The sequence below is a fragment of the Leptopilina boulardi genome, unplaced genomic scaffold (genome assembly GCF_019393585.1).
Source record: "Leptopilina boulardi isolate dan_hultmark-lab unplaced genomic scaffold, ZJU_Lbou_2.1 LbouV2_386, whole genome shotgun sequence".
Classification (NCBI taxonomy): domain Eukaryota; kingdom Metazoa; phylum Arthropoda; class Insecta; order Hymenoptera; family Figitidae; genus Leptopilina; species Leptopilina boulardi.
In genome coordinates this window covers 1,560,543-1,575,088 of record NW_026137958.1, presented here as the reverse complement: position 1 = coordinate 1,575,088, position 14,546 = coordinate 1,560,543, and the positions used below count along the sequence as shown (strand labels likewise).

Genomic DNA, 14,546 nt, shown 5'->3' with positions numbered 1-14,546 from the left:
CGATTTAATTTTGTGTTATTATTTAAATTAATTATTTATTAATAATTTTTTTAACATTGTCTTGATATTTGGGTTTTAGAATTTTATTTTTAAAACATTATTTTGTTTATTTAGCAAACTCAAATAATGAAGAAATAGAAATGATAGATGAAAATCAAAATACAAATGATGAATTATTTGCTGATGAATCAACAGTGAGACAAATGGAAAGAGATATTTCTTTGCAAACACTCAATGAAAGAAGAAATTATCAAAAATTATCAACAGAAAAACGTCTTTTACGTAGAAGGTTTTTGCTTTTACTATATCAAATTTTTTTTTGTTTTTAATAATCAAAAGCGAATTTTTTAATTTTGTAATTATAAATTTTAAAGGTATAATGAAAATTACTATAGCAGTTCAGAGAATGATAATCAATCATTGGAAACTGAAAGAAGAGATGAAGATAAGCAAATAAATGTACTTTATAGAAAAGAATCGCCAAATAAGTCAAGAAGGTATTTAATAAAAAAATTAATTAATTAATTAACATTCTAAATTAATATTTTTTTTCCAGTTGCAAACATTGTGGCAGAAGAAAAGCATTGAGTTCAACACAAGAAAATTTCCGTGAAGATTATTATTTGCGAAGAAATTGCAAATTGCGTGTTCCAGAAAATAAATTAATTTCACATTCAGAAATTGTTGAAACATCTTTGGAAAATGTATTTGATAAAAATGTAAAATTAATTCAAGAATTAGAAAAAAATGAAAAAATGAAAACAATTCGAAAACGAGAAGACGAAAGACAAAAGAGATATGATATTGTAAGATACATTAGAGAGCATGGATCATCATCTCAAAGAGATTCAAAAATTTGTCAATCACATCATACGAGAGTATGTATATAATTTTATAAAAAAAAAAATTATCATTTTTAGTTAAAAAAAATTCTTTTTTAAATTTTTGTGACAAAAAATTGTTACAGAAAAAACGTAATATATTGCCGTATCAAGAAACAGAAGCTTTTAAAAGTTTATTAAAAGAATATAAGGAAAAAGCCATACCAGAGGAAAAATTAATACCTGACGAATTTTCCCAAAAATCTTTATCTCAGGAGGAATTACCTAGTGATTCAACGAGTGATACATTTTATATTTTCAAAAAAACATATATGCCCAATGAATCCTCTGATGACGAAAATGACAAATTAATGAATTAATTCAATGTAGATTATCATGCTAATAATACTATTAATTTAATGATTAATTAATAAGAAAATAATGAATTATAATTAATATTTTTATTATATCAATTATAATTTTTAATAATTATTTATGATATACAATCTAATAGTTTATAATATTATATACTATTGAATTAAGAAAGAACTTACATAAACAAAAATAAGAACATGTATAGCATAACGTGTAAAAAAAATTAGTCAATATAATTAAAATCATTATATTATTTTTATCTCTAAAATTTGTAAATTACATATTTTTTGGAAAAACATTAAAAACGAAAAAATTGTCTTCTTCCTCTTTAGATAATGAAAAAACTGAAATATTTTTTCTATTACATAATTTATTAATTATTATTCATATTATTATTATTATTATTATTATTATTATTATTATGAGTCATTCCATTATATTTCGAACAATGTCGTTGCCGACTAATTTTTAAAAATTATGATACTTTGCAGGGATGATCTTGAAGTTATAAAGATCACGAAATGAAAAGATTTTTACTAAAATTTTTATTATTTACTTTAAAATATGAATTTAAAGTGTACGAGGTGCTGAAAATTGACAGTTTTTCAGCCAGCAGAAAATATTCGAAAAAACCTATAATTTACCATAAAAGTGTGAAAATTATTATTGCTATTTATTAAGAATGACTAAATTTACTTTTATAAATTGATTTAAGCATTTAAAGATATGAAATAATAGGAAAAACATGATTTTCAATTTCATCTTAAAAATAACCTAATTTTGCTATTTTTATCGATTAATTATGAGAAAGGGTAAATATTAAATTTAAAAAAAACTTACCAAATATCAAGTCATTGCTATTAACTTTTAGATTTTCTTTGTACTTTTTAATTTTTCTCTTTATTTATATAAAAATTTTGAAAAAGAAAATTGCCACTTTGCTAATTTTTGCGATTTTTGAAACTGAATAACTTGTTTACAGTAAAACGGAAAAATCTGGGATTTTGGGAGTATTTAAATATACACTAAATAAACACACTCCAAAAGTCTTGGGTTGGTTTTTGAGCTATTTTGTAAGATAAAGCAGATCGAAATTTAATTACTTTTGAGGCTATATTGACAATAATTTGTTCTTAACTTGAAGTTGGCTCGCAAGTGTTGTCATTTAATATAAATAAATATGAATTTATTATAAGACACGACACTTGCGAGCCAACTTCAAGTTAAGAACAAATTATTGTCAATATAGCCTCAAAAGTAATGAAATTTCGATCTGCTTTATCTTACAAAATAGCTCAAAAACCAACGCAAGACTGTTAGAGTGTGTTTATTTAGTGTATATTTAAATACTCCCAAAATCCCAGATTTTTCCGTTTTACTGTAAACAAGTTATTCAGTTTCAAAAATCGCAAAAATTAGCAAAGTGGCAATTTTCTTTTTCAAAATTTTTATATAAATAAAGAGAAAAATTAAAAAGTACAAAGAAAATCTGAAAGTTAATAGCAATGACTTGATATTTGGTAAGTTTTTTTTAAATTTAATATTTACCCTTTCTCATAATTAATCGATAAAAATAGCAAAATTAGGTTATTTTTAAGATGAAATTGAAAATCATGTTTTTCCTATTATTTCATATCTTTAAATGCTTAAATCAATTTATAAAAGTAAATTTAGTCATTCTTAATAAATTGCAATAATAATTTTCACACTTTTATGGTAAATTATAGGTTTTTTCGAATATTTTCTGCTGGCTGAAAAACTGTCAATTTTCAGCACCTCGTACACTTTAAATTCATATTTTAAAGTAAATAATAAAAATTTTAGTAAAAATCTTTTCATTTCGTGATCTTTATAACTTCAAGATCATCCCTGCAAAGTATCATAATTTTTAAAAATTAGTCGGCAACGACATTGTTCGAAATATAATGGAATGACTCTTATATTCTTTTAGTTAAAAAATATATTTTTTATTTCAAGAATATTGAACTCTAAGTCTAAGAATAAAATGCATGAATTATATATTTAAATAAAAGCCAAGATTATATTCTTAAGAATATCATTTTTTCGGTGTTGATAATTAAACATGATAAAGGATAATAATTGATGAATGACAGTAATATTGTTCGTCAAATAAAAATTTACATAAGAGCTATATCAGGAAGTTAAAATATTTAGACTGGATAAATGAAAAAAAATCAGTAATATTGTACTTTTCACAGATGCACTCATTTATAAATGCGTTGAACTTTGCTACTAATATAAAGATAATATAATCCTTCACTTTTGAACTTCTTTTCTTTATAGAGATTGAATTTTGAAATTTTACTAAATAAAATTTGTGCCAATTTCTATAATTTATAAAAGTTTATGTATCACTTTTTAAACGAGGAAGTTTATGATAAAAAAAAATAATTTTTAAAAAATTCCCTACTTGGAAAACAAAAGATGAAACAAACAGAGTGTGAAATCTAGATATTATTGAACTTTTTTTTGTATTGATTTGAACATTTTTTTTTTTATATTTTCTGTGATATCTATATCTAAACAAGGGAAGAAAAATTTGCAATGTTCATATGGAATGCAATCCAATTAAAGTTGAGAAGACAAAAAAAGGAGTAGGTGCTACTTTGTTATAAACTGAGTTGACTTTATTGACCAAGTTTGGTGACCCCGACTTTTTTCTCATTAAATCCTTAAACAGAATCACGTGCAATAGTTTGATTCAAGTTGAATGAACGCTTTCTGATAATTACAAAAAAAAAATGTATGAAATTGTTAGAAATAATGGAAAGCAAAATATAGTACAAAATTCCCCAGTAAATAGAAAATAAATAGATAAAATAGAAAAACAGTTAAATTTTTCCAGAAAAGTAAAATAACAACTTAAAACAAGAAAAAAATCCTTTAACTTTAAAAAAAAATTGAGAAAATTAGATTTTTTGATACTCTATCTTGACCATAAGTGTATTTTTTATATATGATCGTTAACATTATTTTCAATAATAAACTATTTTCAATAATAAATTATTTGATTGCGTATTTATGATACCAATTCTTCTAACAATAAGCGATCTTCTTTTATAATTTTTTGTTTTTTTTTGCAAAACAACACGATTTTCATAATTTTAATATATAGTTCATATCATATTATCATCTGTTTGGCAAATATTTATAGTTTATGCAAAATTTTGTAAACACGCGTCATTATACTTAAACAAATTTCAAAAATTTAGAAATTCCTAGACAAAAAAATTTTATTAAAAGTGTATTATAATATTTGTAATATTTTACGTTTCTCAAAAACTTTAAATCAATTTACATTTGTGAAAATATACAAATATATTAAATTTCAGCCCCATTGTACATTTTAATAATATATATATTATTTTTAAACTCTAAATTTTGAAATTGAACATTGTTAAATTTTTCTTATAAAATTAATTCTACTTTATTAGATTGTTATCCATTTAATTGTACACATACTAAAATGCATACAAAAAATTAAATAAAAAATTGTAAAAATTCTACATCATTAAATTGGTTATAGTCAAACTCTACACATGAATAACCGTTCCATATTTGAATAATATAATTAAGTAAATATAGTAACAATAGATAACGATAAAACATTTGAAACTAGATTGTTACGTTTATTGTTGATAGGAAAATTTAACATTATATAGTTTAACAGTGTTTTTTGTTTGTCAGATTTTAAATTAATTTCTTTTATTCACCTTACTCTGTGTAGAATTGAATGGTGTGTAGAGTTTGATAATACCTAGTTTAACGGTGTAGAACGTGAAATTTGTTTATTAAATTTTTTTTGACTGATTTTCGTTACTGTAGAATCGAAACTTGTACAATGTTAAAATATAAAATTAATAAAAATGTGTAGAATTTGTAGTTTAAAGTTATTAATTTTTAATTTTCTCATGTATTAAAAGGTACAATTTAACTGACAGAATTAGCAGATGTACAGTCTAAATATGGGAAAGTGAAATCGCCCCCTAAAATTAATTTCTTCGCGATCACTTTTTAAATAGAACTGTAAAGAAAAGAGCAAAACTTTTTTAAAAAGTCTGTAAAAAATGCAAGAAATGAAGAAAGAAAATATTAAAAAGAAGAAACGAGTAGAGAAAAAAAGAAAGAACTAAAAAAGAGAAAAAAAAACGAAGAAAAATTATAGAAAAAGAAATTTTATAAAGAAGAAAAATAAATAATTTAGTGCTCTTATGTTTTAAGTTCATTATAAGCAGCACTGGTATCCCTTAGACTTGGAGGCGATATCAGTTGTTAGTGATTTATATGGAGTAGGGATTACTTCTTTGGTAAAATCAAGTTCGTGATGTTAAAGCGCGGGAATTCATTAGTTTCTTCAGTCTCGTTAAACTATTCACTAATTCAGTTAGCGCAACATTTTTAATCCCTCTTCAATAAATATATATATTTTTTTAATACGAGTTCAATAAAATATTATTTGAACATATTCTTTTTAACATATTTTTTTATTGTCTCTTAACGATTTGATACAACCAGTTTTTGTTTCATTTCTCGCGAGATCTCCGTACCGTGATAAGCTGTGTACACGCGAGAGAGAAAACGCACAGGTGGAACGAAAGTTATCCATAGTGTATACAATATATATTAACAAAAGTTTTTGCAATATATTTTTCTTTATTTATTTATTTTTTTTAATTTTATTAATTTTTTTTATTAATACTTTTTTTTGGCTTTAAGAATAATTTTTTTTTTTTAAATTTATTTTCTGCATATATAACAATTTGTCTTTGTGCGAAACAAGAAAGTATGGAAGTGTTTAGCAACAAGTGCCAGTCGTCAATGCACGATTATCCTTTCGATAAAGTCATGAATGAAACACCCATCACTAAAGGATTAACTTTAAAGGAAGTTATTCATCATTTACATGATGTTTTTAAAACTGATAATGTTAATATTGATAGGGTTAAAGAAATTATGTTGGCATACAGAAGCAATCCTCAAGAGTGGAAGAAATACGCCAAATTTGACAGATACAGGTGATAAACATTTGTTTTTTATAATTCTTTTTTTCTTTTGTTTTTACCATTTTTTTTTATTTTTAATTGTTCACTTATTTTTATTCTCCTATAACATTATAAAAAATTATTATATTATTATTATTATTTTAATTAATATTACATTATTTATATTATTATACATTATTATTATTATCATCATCACTATTATTATTATTAAAATTTTTTATAATAATAAAAAATTTTACAGTGGCATTTTTCACTATAATCTTAATCCTCAAAAGTTATATAGTCATATAATAATAATTTATCGCATTGAACTATATTTACATATCTATGAATTTTAATAATGATAATTTTGAAAAATTTAGTTTACACAAGTGTAAAAAAAATATTTACTCTTTTATACCGTTACATTGGTTCTACGTAACGTTTACAAAATTAATTTATGACTAAAATTATATAGACATTTTAGTCTATAAGATTAGAAAATTCCTTTCACTTGATATATTCTAATGATTTCTTTAGAAATATTTATAAGATTCATCGAACTATTTTTTTGATAGATTATGAAAGAAACAAAAAAAATTATAAAAGCGAAAAAAAATTAACATTTTCATTAATTATGAGTTATAATTTACAAATTTTAAGTATTATCTAATATATACAGTATAGTAATAATTACTTTTGCTACGAAATATACTTTCACTTTTTCTATTTTATTATTAACGTATATAAGCCAGACAATAAGTTATAGTTTATTATTAATATATCTAGGAAAATTTTTGTTATCTTAAATAACAATGGAAATCGTTCTCTCAACGTTTTATTTTTCGATATATCCAAGAGTTTTCAATCATATCGTTTACTTAAATTGTGTGAGTAAATTCACAACATACATTATAAATTTATTATTTATCTTTATGGATCCATTCATAACTGACAGAATGAAAATTACATACGTTCGCTATGTGAAATATGCACTTTGTTTTCATTTTAATTTTTATATCTAAATTAAAATTATTCCAAATTTTATTAACGTTTATCAATTAATTTAGATTATTTTATAGTTTTTAAATATTTTAAATCACATTCAATTCAATTGTATTAATATTATTTTAATTTTTAAGATAAATTTGATAAAAGATCTTTGCTAATTAATTTCTAATGGACGAATTAGATTAAGTATCATTAAGTTCAAACATGTTATCAATTCACTAGACTTTTTTGAAATATTAATACTGTGAAACAAGAAAATATTGTTCCTTTTTATTAATAAAAAAAATAGTTATAATAAATAAATGTTATTTAAAGAAATTATTTATAATATTTTATTTAAATTTAATCGAAATATAGTTTAAAAAAAGATTAATCTTTATGGATGTTATAATAAACAATGTATATATTTGACTTTTATCCATCATTCGAATTGAATGAACTGCATTAATTACAATTTTATCAGTTTCGCTTGTATTAAATCAAAATTGTTTTTAAAAATAGTAATCTGACAAAGTTTCAAATTAAAAAATGAGGCCTTGTCAGACGAAAGTCAATACTAGTTATACTTACACGCATACGTGCGTATATAATTTATAAATGATTACTTTATTTGAAACCATATTGTATTTATAATGATTTATTGATCCAAAATCAAGCATATTTTAAAGCTTCTTAATCATAAAGATTAAATGTCTTTAGTATTGTCTGTGGTTTAAAATTTATAGAATCGTTATATACGAAAATAATAAAAATTAAGAAATAAAAATATAAATAATGAAACTACATAATGAAAGAAATAAAAATGTATATCTAAATTAAAAGTCAATTAAATAAGAAATTAATTAGTTGAATCAAAAAATAATTTGTCACTTATTTTTAATGTACTATTTTCAAAATGTGAATGTAATGAAAAAAAAAAATTAGTCGTCAGGAAATTTGCAATTTCTCAATCATCAAAAATCTATTTTATCATCTTTCAATAATAATTGTTGTTAATTAATTCTAGTCAATTTCTAAAAATTCTTATTATTCATTAAGGAAAATAGTCATAGTAGAATTTTCCATTATTACGAAAATATTTACACCGATTAAAATTGATAAATAGCGAAATAACGAAATAACGTAAATATAAGAATGTCACAAGTTTTATATTAAATAAAATGCGTAAGAAACGATAAGAAACACGTGTTCAATTTAATATTTTCAAAATAACACTAATTTTTTTATAATTTTCTTAAAAAATATTATATAATTTTGCCTAATTCAGTGGCAAGTATAATAATTAAATAAAAAATATACCGTAAAATGCCTAATAAAAATTATTAAGAAAAAATTTTGTTTCTGAATTTATTAAGATGATAATAATAATAATAATGTATAATTAAAATCATATGCAATTAGTGAATAATACATTTTATACAGTTCATCAAATTTTTTCTGGTTCGCTTAAAAGATTAGATAAAAATGATAAATTTTGGTCAAAAGTTAAATGTAAATGAGCTTAATATAAAAAAAAATTCATCAAAATGATATTTGAAATTTAATCAAAATAAAAATTGACTTTTGAAAAATCTATAATTTACAATGTCTAGAGCTCGGTCTAGAGTGATAATAATGAGTTAATATCTCAATGAATAATAAATATAAAAATTAGAAATAAAATAATAATAATAATAATAATAATAATAATAATATATTAATAATGTAATTTGTTTAAATAATATAGATATACCAGAAATTTAGTTGACGAGGGAAATGGAAGGTTTAATCTTATGGTGCTTTGTTGGGGAGAAGGACATGGATCAGCAATTCATGATCATGCCAACTCTCATTGTGTCATGAAAATTCTTCAAGGAAAATTATGTGAGGTAATTTTTATAAAAACTTATAATTTTAATTCGTTTTAAATTATACTTCTGCCAATTAAAAAGAAGAAAAAGAAAGAAAAAGCAATTTAAAATAGTCTATAATTTTAAGAGTGAACATTTAAAATTTTTTAATTAATTTAAAATATTTTAATTTTTAGACCAACTACGCATTTCCTTCTGAAGTAAACGAACAAGAAACCAGTTCTGAAACATCACAGAAACTTCGTGAAACAGGAAAAAATACATTTGAACTTAATGAAATTACATACATTAACGGTAAGGAAGAAACTCAAATTTTCTTCTTAAAAAATGAAAACAACAGAATAATAATAATAGAGACAAAACAAAGAAATTTTATCAATATAAAAAATAGTTTCTTCCAAGAAGTTTCTATTGATTAGAAAAATAGTGCCTTTAATCCTAAGAACAATTCCAAAAAAGATTAAAAATTTTTTTTACTTTTCTTTTTTAATAGAAAAAAATTATGAAAATTTGAATAATTTTAATTTCCCATGAAATTTTAATTTAATTTGATTCGATAATAAAGGAAATATTATTATTTATCGCAATATGTAACTTTTTAGATAATATTGGACTTCATCGTGTGGAAAATCCGAGCACTGTTGATACAGCAATTTCCTTACATTTATATTCACCACCTATTTCCACGTGCAATATTTTTAATAAAGAAACTGGTCAGAGGTCACCTTGTAAGTCAACATTTTGGTCCAAGTACGGAGAGCACCGTAATCGGGTATGGCATTTGTCCTTCTACATATATACAATATCAAGATCATTTCCGATACGATTTTCATTAATTTTTAATTAATTTAAAACATTTCCTTTTAGGAAATTCAAGAAACGAGAGCTCCCGAAGACAATTAATTTGCAAAATAAAAAAAAATCCAACTCTTACGTTACCAATTGATTGATTAATACGTTTAAATTTAAAAAGTAAATATATAATTCAACTTAAGATAATATATATTGGCAATAAAATCTGAAGTTTCATCGTAAAAGAAAACCACCTTATTTTTTTTGACGATTTTTACAGAAATTATTTGTGAATCAAGATGTAAAATAATGATTTTAATTACCTCACTACTGAAGTAATTCAACATTAATAATAATTATAATTTGATGGAATTTAATACTTAATTACTTTTAAATTACTTATTTTTTCAATATACTTTTCTCCTTAAATTATTATTCAATAAAAATAGTTTTATATTTTACAGCTATATTTGACGCATATATTGTAACATGTATAAGATGAAAAAAATTACGTTTAGTTTTACCGATTTAATTTTAATTATTTTTTTTTAAATTGTAGTTTAATTGTTTTCAGACAATATTGTTGTCAATGGAAACTAAATTTATTTTTTATTCATTTACTGTATACTTCATAAAAATCTTAAATGTACAAATAAAAACCAAATAAATAATGTATTATTCACAAAAAAATGTGAACAAAATTTTTACATTTACCAACAATTACCAATTGAAAATATGTCATTTTTTGGTACTTTTTAAGAGTAATTTTCTTTTTTTAAATTTGTTATAATGTTACGCCTTTTTATTTTCTATATTATCTTTTTTTATATTTTAAATTTACATTATTATTATTTAATTTTTTTTAAATATTATTATTCATCTTATTGTTATTGTGTCTTACTATTTATATTCTTGTATCAATTATTTTATAGTATCATGCAGTTGATTGAAAAATATTTCTGTAATTTGTAAATTTTCTAGTTTACCTGCGATAAATTCTTTTTGTGCAGAATTGTGTAGTTTTCAAATTAAACAGAAACCGGATCCATTGGGAGGCTGGGCAGGTACACCACGTTTGTTCATTCGACAAGAATGCTCCTCAAGACGTTTAGACACGAAATTCATGGGTTGTATGTTAAAACTCCAAAGTCGTTCAGCAGCTGCACTTGCTCGAGGCCAAATTCTTTGATGCAAATTGTTCCTAAAAATGTAATAATGTATTATTACAAATAAAGATTTTCTTATGAAAATCTCTCTTATCTTTTTTTTCGCAAGAAAAATAAAGAAAATTTTTCAAAATTTTTTTAACCAATATAAATAAATAAAAATAATAAAATAAATATTTCAAAATTAATACTTTTTTGAGGTAAATATTGCATATAATTAATAGATTAAACAAAAATTTGGATACTTGTCAACATATTCTCCCCACATGCAAGCTTCACCACCCATCATAAGTTTCTTTTGATCTTTAGTGCCAGAAAATAATAGTGGATCACAGTAATAAAATTTTTTCCAATCTCCTCCACTTAAAAGATCACTAAGGTACCAACAAGCGGAAAGTATTACAGGATTTCCGGCTTCTGTTACTTTAACAACTTCCTTTTTCCATGCTGGACCAATCCAAACTTGAACAATTGTGTCGGCTTCAATTTTTACACCATTATCAAAAACCTACATATCAATTTTATATAATAGTAGTATAGTAAAATAAATTAAAATATATATTTTACATTATGAAAAAAAAACGATTATTTACTTCTTGCCAGACTATTGTTTTGGAATTAAGATTATTTGTTATATTAAGCAATTTGTTGATGTAAAAATTTTCTAATTCTGTAAAATTTTTCATCATATGATTCTTCATGAAATTCAAAATTTTTAAATTACTTTCCCAACATTTGAAAGGTACTTCATCACCTCCAAGATGAAGATATTTTTCTGGAAAAATATCAACAATTTCATGAAACAATTTCTCTAAAAATTCATATACTTTTGGATTTGTTGGATCAAGGGGACCAACTGTTCCATCTAAGTTTCCATTTTCATCTAAAAATAATATAAAAGAAATAATAATAAACTGATTGTAAAATCAATGATATTTTTTGCATTAATTAACTTTATGACATGCCATAACATTTGGTGAGTAAATCGGGATATCCTTGACCCCAAGATTCGGTATGTCCAGGTGTATCAAATTCAGGAATCACACGTATTCCTCTAAGTCGTGCATAATTGATGATCTGTTCAATATCGTTTTTCTTGTAAATCATTGATGGATGATAAGCACCTTTTGATGATAATTCAGGGAAAATTGCGCTTTTAAATGGAAAACTATTGTCGTCTACAATATGCCAGTGAAATACGTTCAATTTATTATAGGACATTGCATCTAAAGTGAGAAGAATATCCTTTACGGGTATAAAATGACGAGATGTATCTAAAAGAAGTCCTCGATGTGGCAATCGAGGCTTATCTTTGATAATTTGTTTCCTTATTTTCAACTGAAAATTTAAATTACTATTCTAATACTTTTCCATTAAACTCTCCTTTTTTCGATTTCTATATACACATCTCTTCAATTCTAAAGATTTTTCTTTCTCTTTAAATTTAATTAAAAAACTAATTTTAATTTTTAACTTTAATTAATATAATTTTAATATACTTACACTATTTCCTTTTCCAGATGCAGATAATAATTGACTAAAAGTTTCGAGACCTCGAAGAACTCCCCAAACTGAATCTGCATTTAAATTTGATTCATTTTCGATGATTTCCAAACTATCTGCAACACACAGAATAAAATACAAAATAATTTTTTTTTCTACTTTAACAATTTAAATTATTTGAAATTACATGATTCATCCATTTGAAAGTAGGGCATTTTTTCGCAGAATTTTAATTTTTTTATGTTAAGACGAGTTAAATTTCCTATTATTGAAGAATCTAATTTTTCATTTCCATTAGTGAAACGTCCAGCAGAATTGGATTCGGTGATAATAATTGATGTGTATCTTTGAATAGCATCGTACAAAATTTGACAATCATTATCTTCAGTCTGCAAAAATATCGTAATTCATAATTGAATTTCTTTCTTTCAATTTTTCAGTAATTAATTTATTAATAATTAAAAATTGTTTTTCGAAAATAATTATTTTAAGAATAATATTTTTGTTGCAACTCACTTTAATGACAAAATTTATAGGATGCAAAAATAATGATTCATTAGAGGTATTTTTGATCCATGGTAAAGGCCATGGTTCTCCTTCGGTTGCTGGAAACCATGGACCAAAATTTAACTTTCCGTTTGCAAATAATACACATGATAATACCAATACAAGAAATACATATATATGTAAATTCATTATAATTTCTTTTAAGAAGTATGTCTTTAATAGTCTCTAAACTTTATAATGAATGATCATTCTTGTATTTATTGACTCAAGTCAAGTGCACTCAGGAAAATTTTCATATGATATTAAACTTTTGATATCAAATCAATTTTATTGATTATAATTTAATCGATATTTGAAATCAAATATTTAGTATAATTATTTATAAACAATCAATTTATAATTAATATTCATTAACTTATAATATTACATTATTTTTTAATTGTTGTAATTTTATAGGCGCCATGCGAGCATGCACAATTATAATAAAAAAAGTTATAACATTGGTTATAAAAATAACACAGTAGATTATTAAATTGATATTATATTTTTAAGTTTTAATCAAAATACGGCAAATATGTTTGTTCGATAAGTATCTTCGACTGATTAAATTTTATGTTTTCTAATAATGGAATAATGCCGGACAATTATTGTAGATACAAATCAAAAATTAAAATTTTCAACGAACCGTAATATGTGTTAATCAATTAGAAAACGAATGTAATTTATAATTATAATGTAACAATAGTTAAAAAAACAATTGACATTTAATTTTAAGAAAAAATAATTAATATTTTTGTATATATTTATTCTCTGAAAAAATTAGTGAAGAAAATAAGTTTTGAGGTTATGTACCTTGACTTGATTTCTTTGCTCTTCTTACACATGTGTAACAGATTTATAAACCGAAATTATTGCTCCAGAATTTCCACAAATGTTCACTAATTATTTATCACAATTATTATGAATGTAATAGAAAAAAATAGCTAAAAGTATTACTAAATTATAAAGAAGATATATCACTTTAAAAAAGCTTAACAAAGCCGAATGTCAGTACAGAACTATTTCCGTTTCCATTTGCGCAACCGGAAGTTTACATCAACATCACTAGTAATAAGAACAATTTACAGTCGAACCTCTCATAAGACAACCTCTAATAAGACAAATTTCCCCTATCGTGTTCCTCTTCCCTAAAACTTTAGATACATATTGCGTCATGCGCAGTTACGTCATGCGGTGCATATGGCTGACAATGTAAACAGAAAGAATTGTCAAAACCTATCAAAGCACAATAGCATAAACATAAGGCTAATTTTGGGTATGGACAAAATGCAAGAAAGAAATTTATGATTACTTTCTGTAATTTTTCTACTATTTTTTATATTCATCTCTTTATTTCTTCTAACATAATTTCCAATAAACTCCAACATTATTTTGAAATAGACCGCCATGCGCAAACGGTCACTGCGCATCAATTTCTCCTCTCGCGAAAAACCTGCTTTAAGAGAACCCCCCACTAAA

General features: G+C 23.3%; 3 protein-coding genes across 6 annotated transcripts in view; 2 read left to right on the top strand and 1 right to left on the bottom strand.

Moving 5' to 3' along the window:
* Positions 1–1,379, top strand: part of LOC127288414 (uncharacterized) — a 6,347-nt gene extending 4,968 nt beyond the window's left edge. Inside the window, exons 16-19 of the mRNA XM_051315831.1 lie at positions 115–289; positions 375–497; positions 557–878; positions 968–1,379. Coding sequence (XP_051171788.1) covers positions 115–289; positions 375–497; positions 557–878; positions 968–1,201 — 854 coding nt within the window. The 3' untranslated portion in view covers positions 1,202–1,379. The remainder of the gene's footprint in view (positions 1–114; positions 290–374; positions 498–556; positions 879–967) is intronic.
* The window catches only part of LOC127288461 (beta-hexosaminidase subunit beta-like), a 21,285-nt gene extending 6,739 nt beyond the window's left edge, over positions 1–14,546 (bottom strand). The window contains exons 1-8 of one of the 4 annotated variants that reach the window (XM_051315932.1): positions 13,881–14,546; positions 13,038–13,126; positions 12,709–12,910; positions 12,522–12,637; positions 11,984–12,356; positions 11,612–11,901; positions 11,264–11,526; positions 10,839–11,053 (exon numbers count right to left, since the gene is read on the bottom strand). In XM_051315932.1, the coding sequence (XP_051171889.1) occupies positions 10,876–11,053; positions 11,264–11,526; positions 11,612–11,901; positions 11,984–12,356; positions 12,522–12,637; positions 12,709–12,736 (1,248 nt within the window). In that variant the 5' untranslated portion in view covers positions 12,737–12,910; positions 13,038–13,126; positions 13,881–14,546 and the 3' untranslated portion in view covers positions 10,839–10,875. Of the gene's footprint in view, positions 1–9,736; positions 9,850–10,838; positions 11,054–11,263; positions 11,527–11,611; positions 11,902–11,983; positions 12,357–12,521; positions 12,638–12,708; positions 12,911–13,037; positions 13,264–13,880 lie in introns of those variants that run through there. The other 3 variants (XM_051315931.1, XM_051315933.1, XM_051315930.1) reach the window with 3 other exon arrangements.
* Positions 5,530–10,542, top strand: LOC127288462 (cysteine dioxygenase type 1). Its single transcript, XM_051315934.1, has 5 exons — positions 5,530–6,232; positions 8,937–9,078; positions 9,237–9,354; positions 9,663–9,832; positions 9,928–10,542. The coding sequence occupies exons 1-5, from the start codon at positions 6,003–6,005 to the stop codon at positions 9,961–9,963; spliced, it is 696 nt and encodes a 231-aa protein (XP_051171891.1). The 5' UTR covers positions 5,530–6,002; the 3' UTR covers positions 9,964–10,542.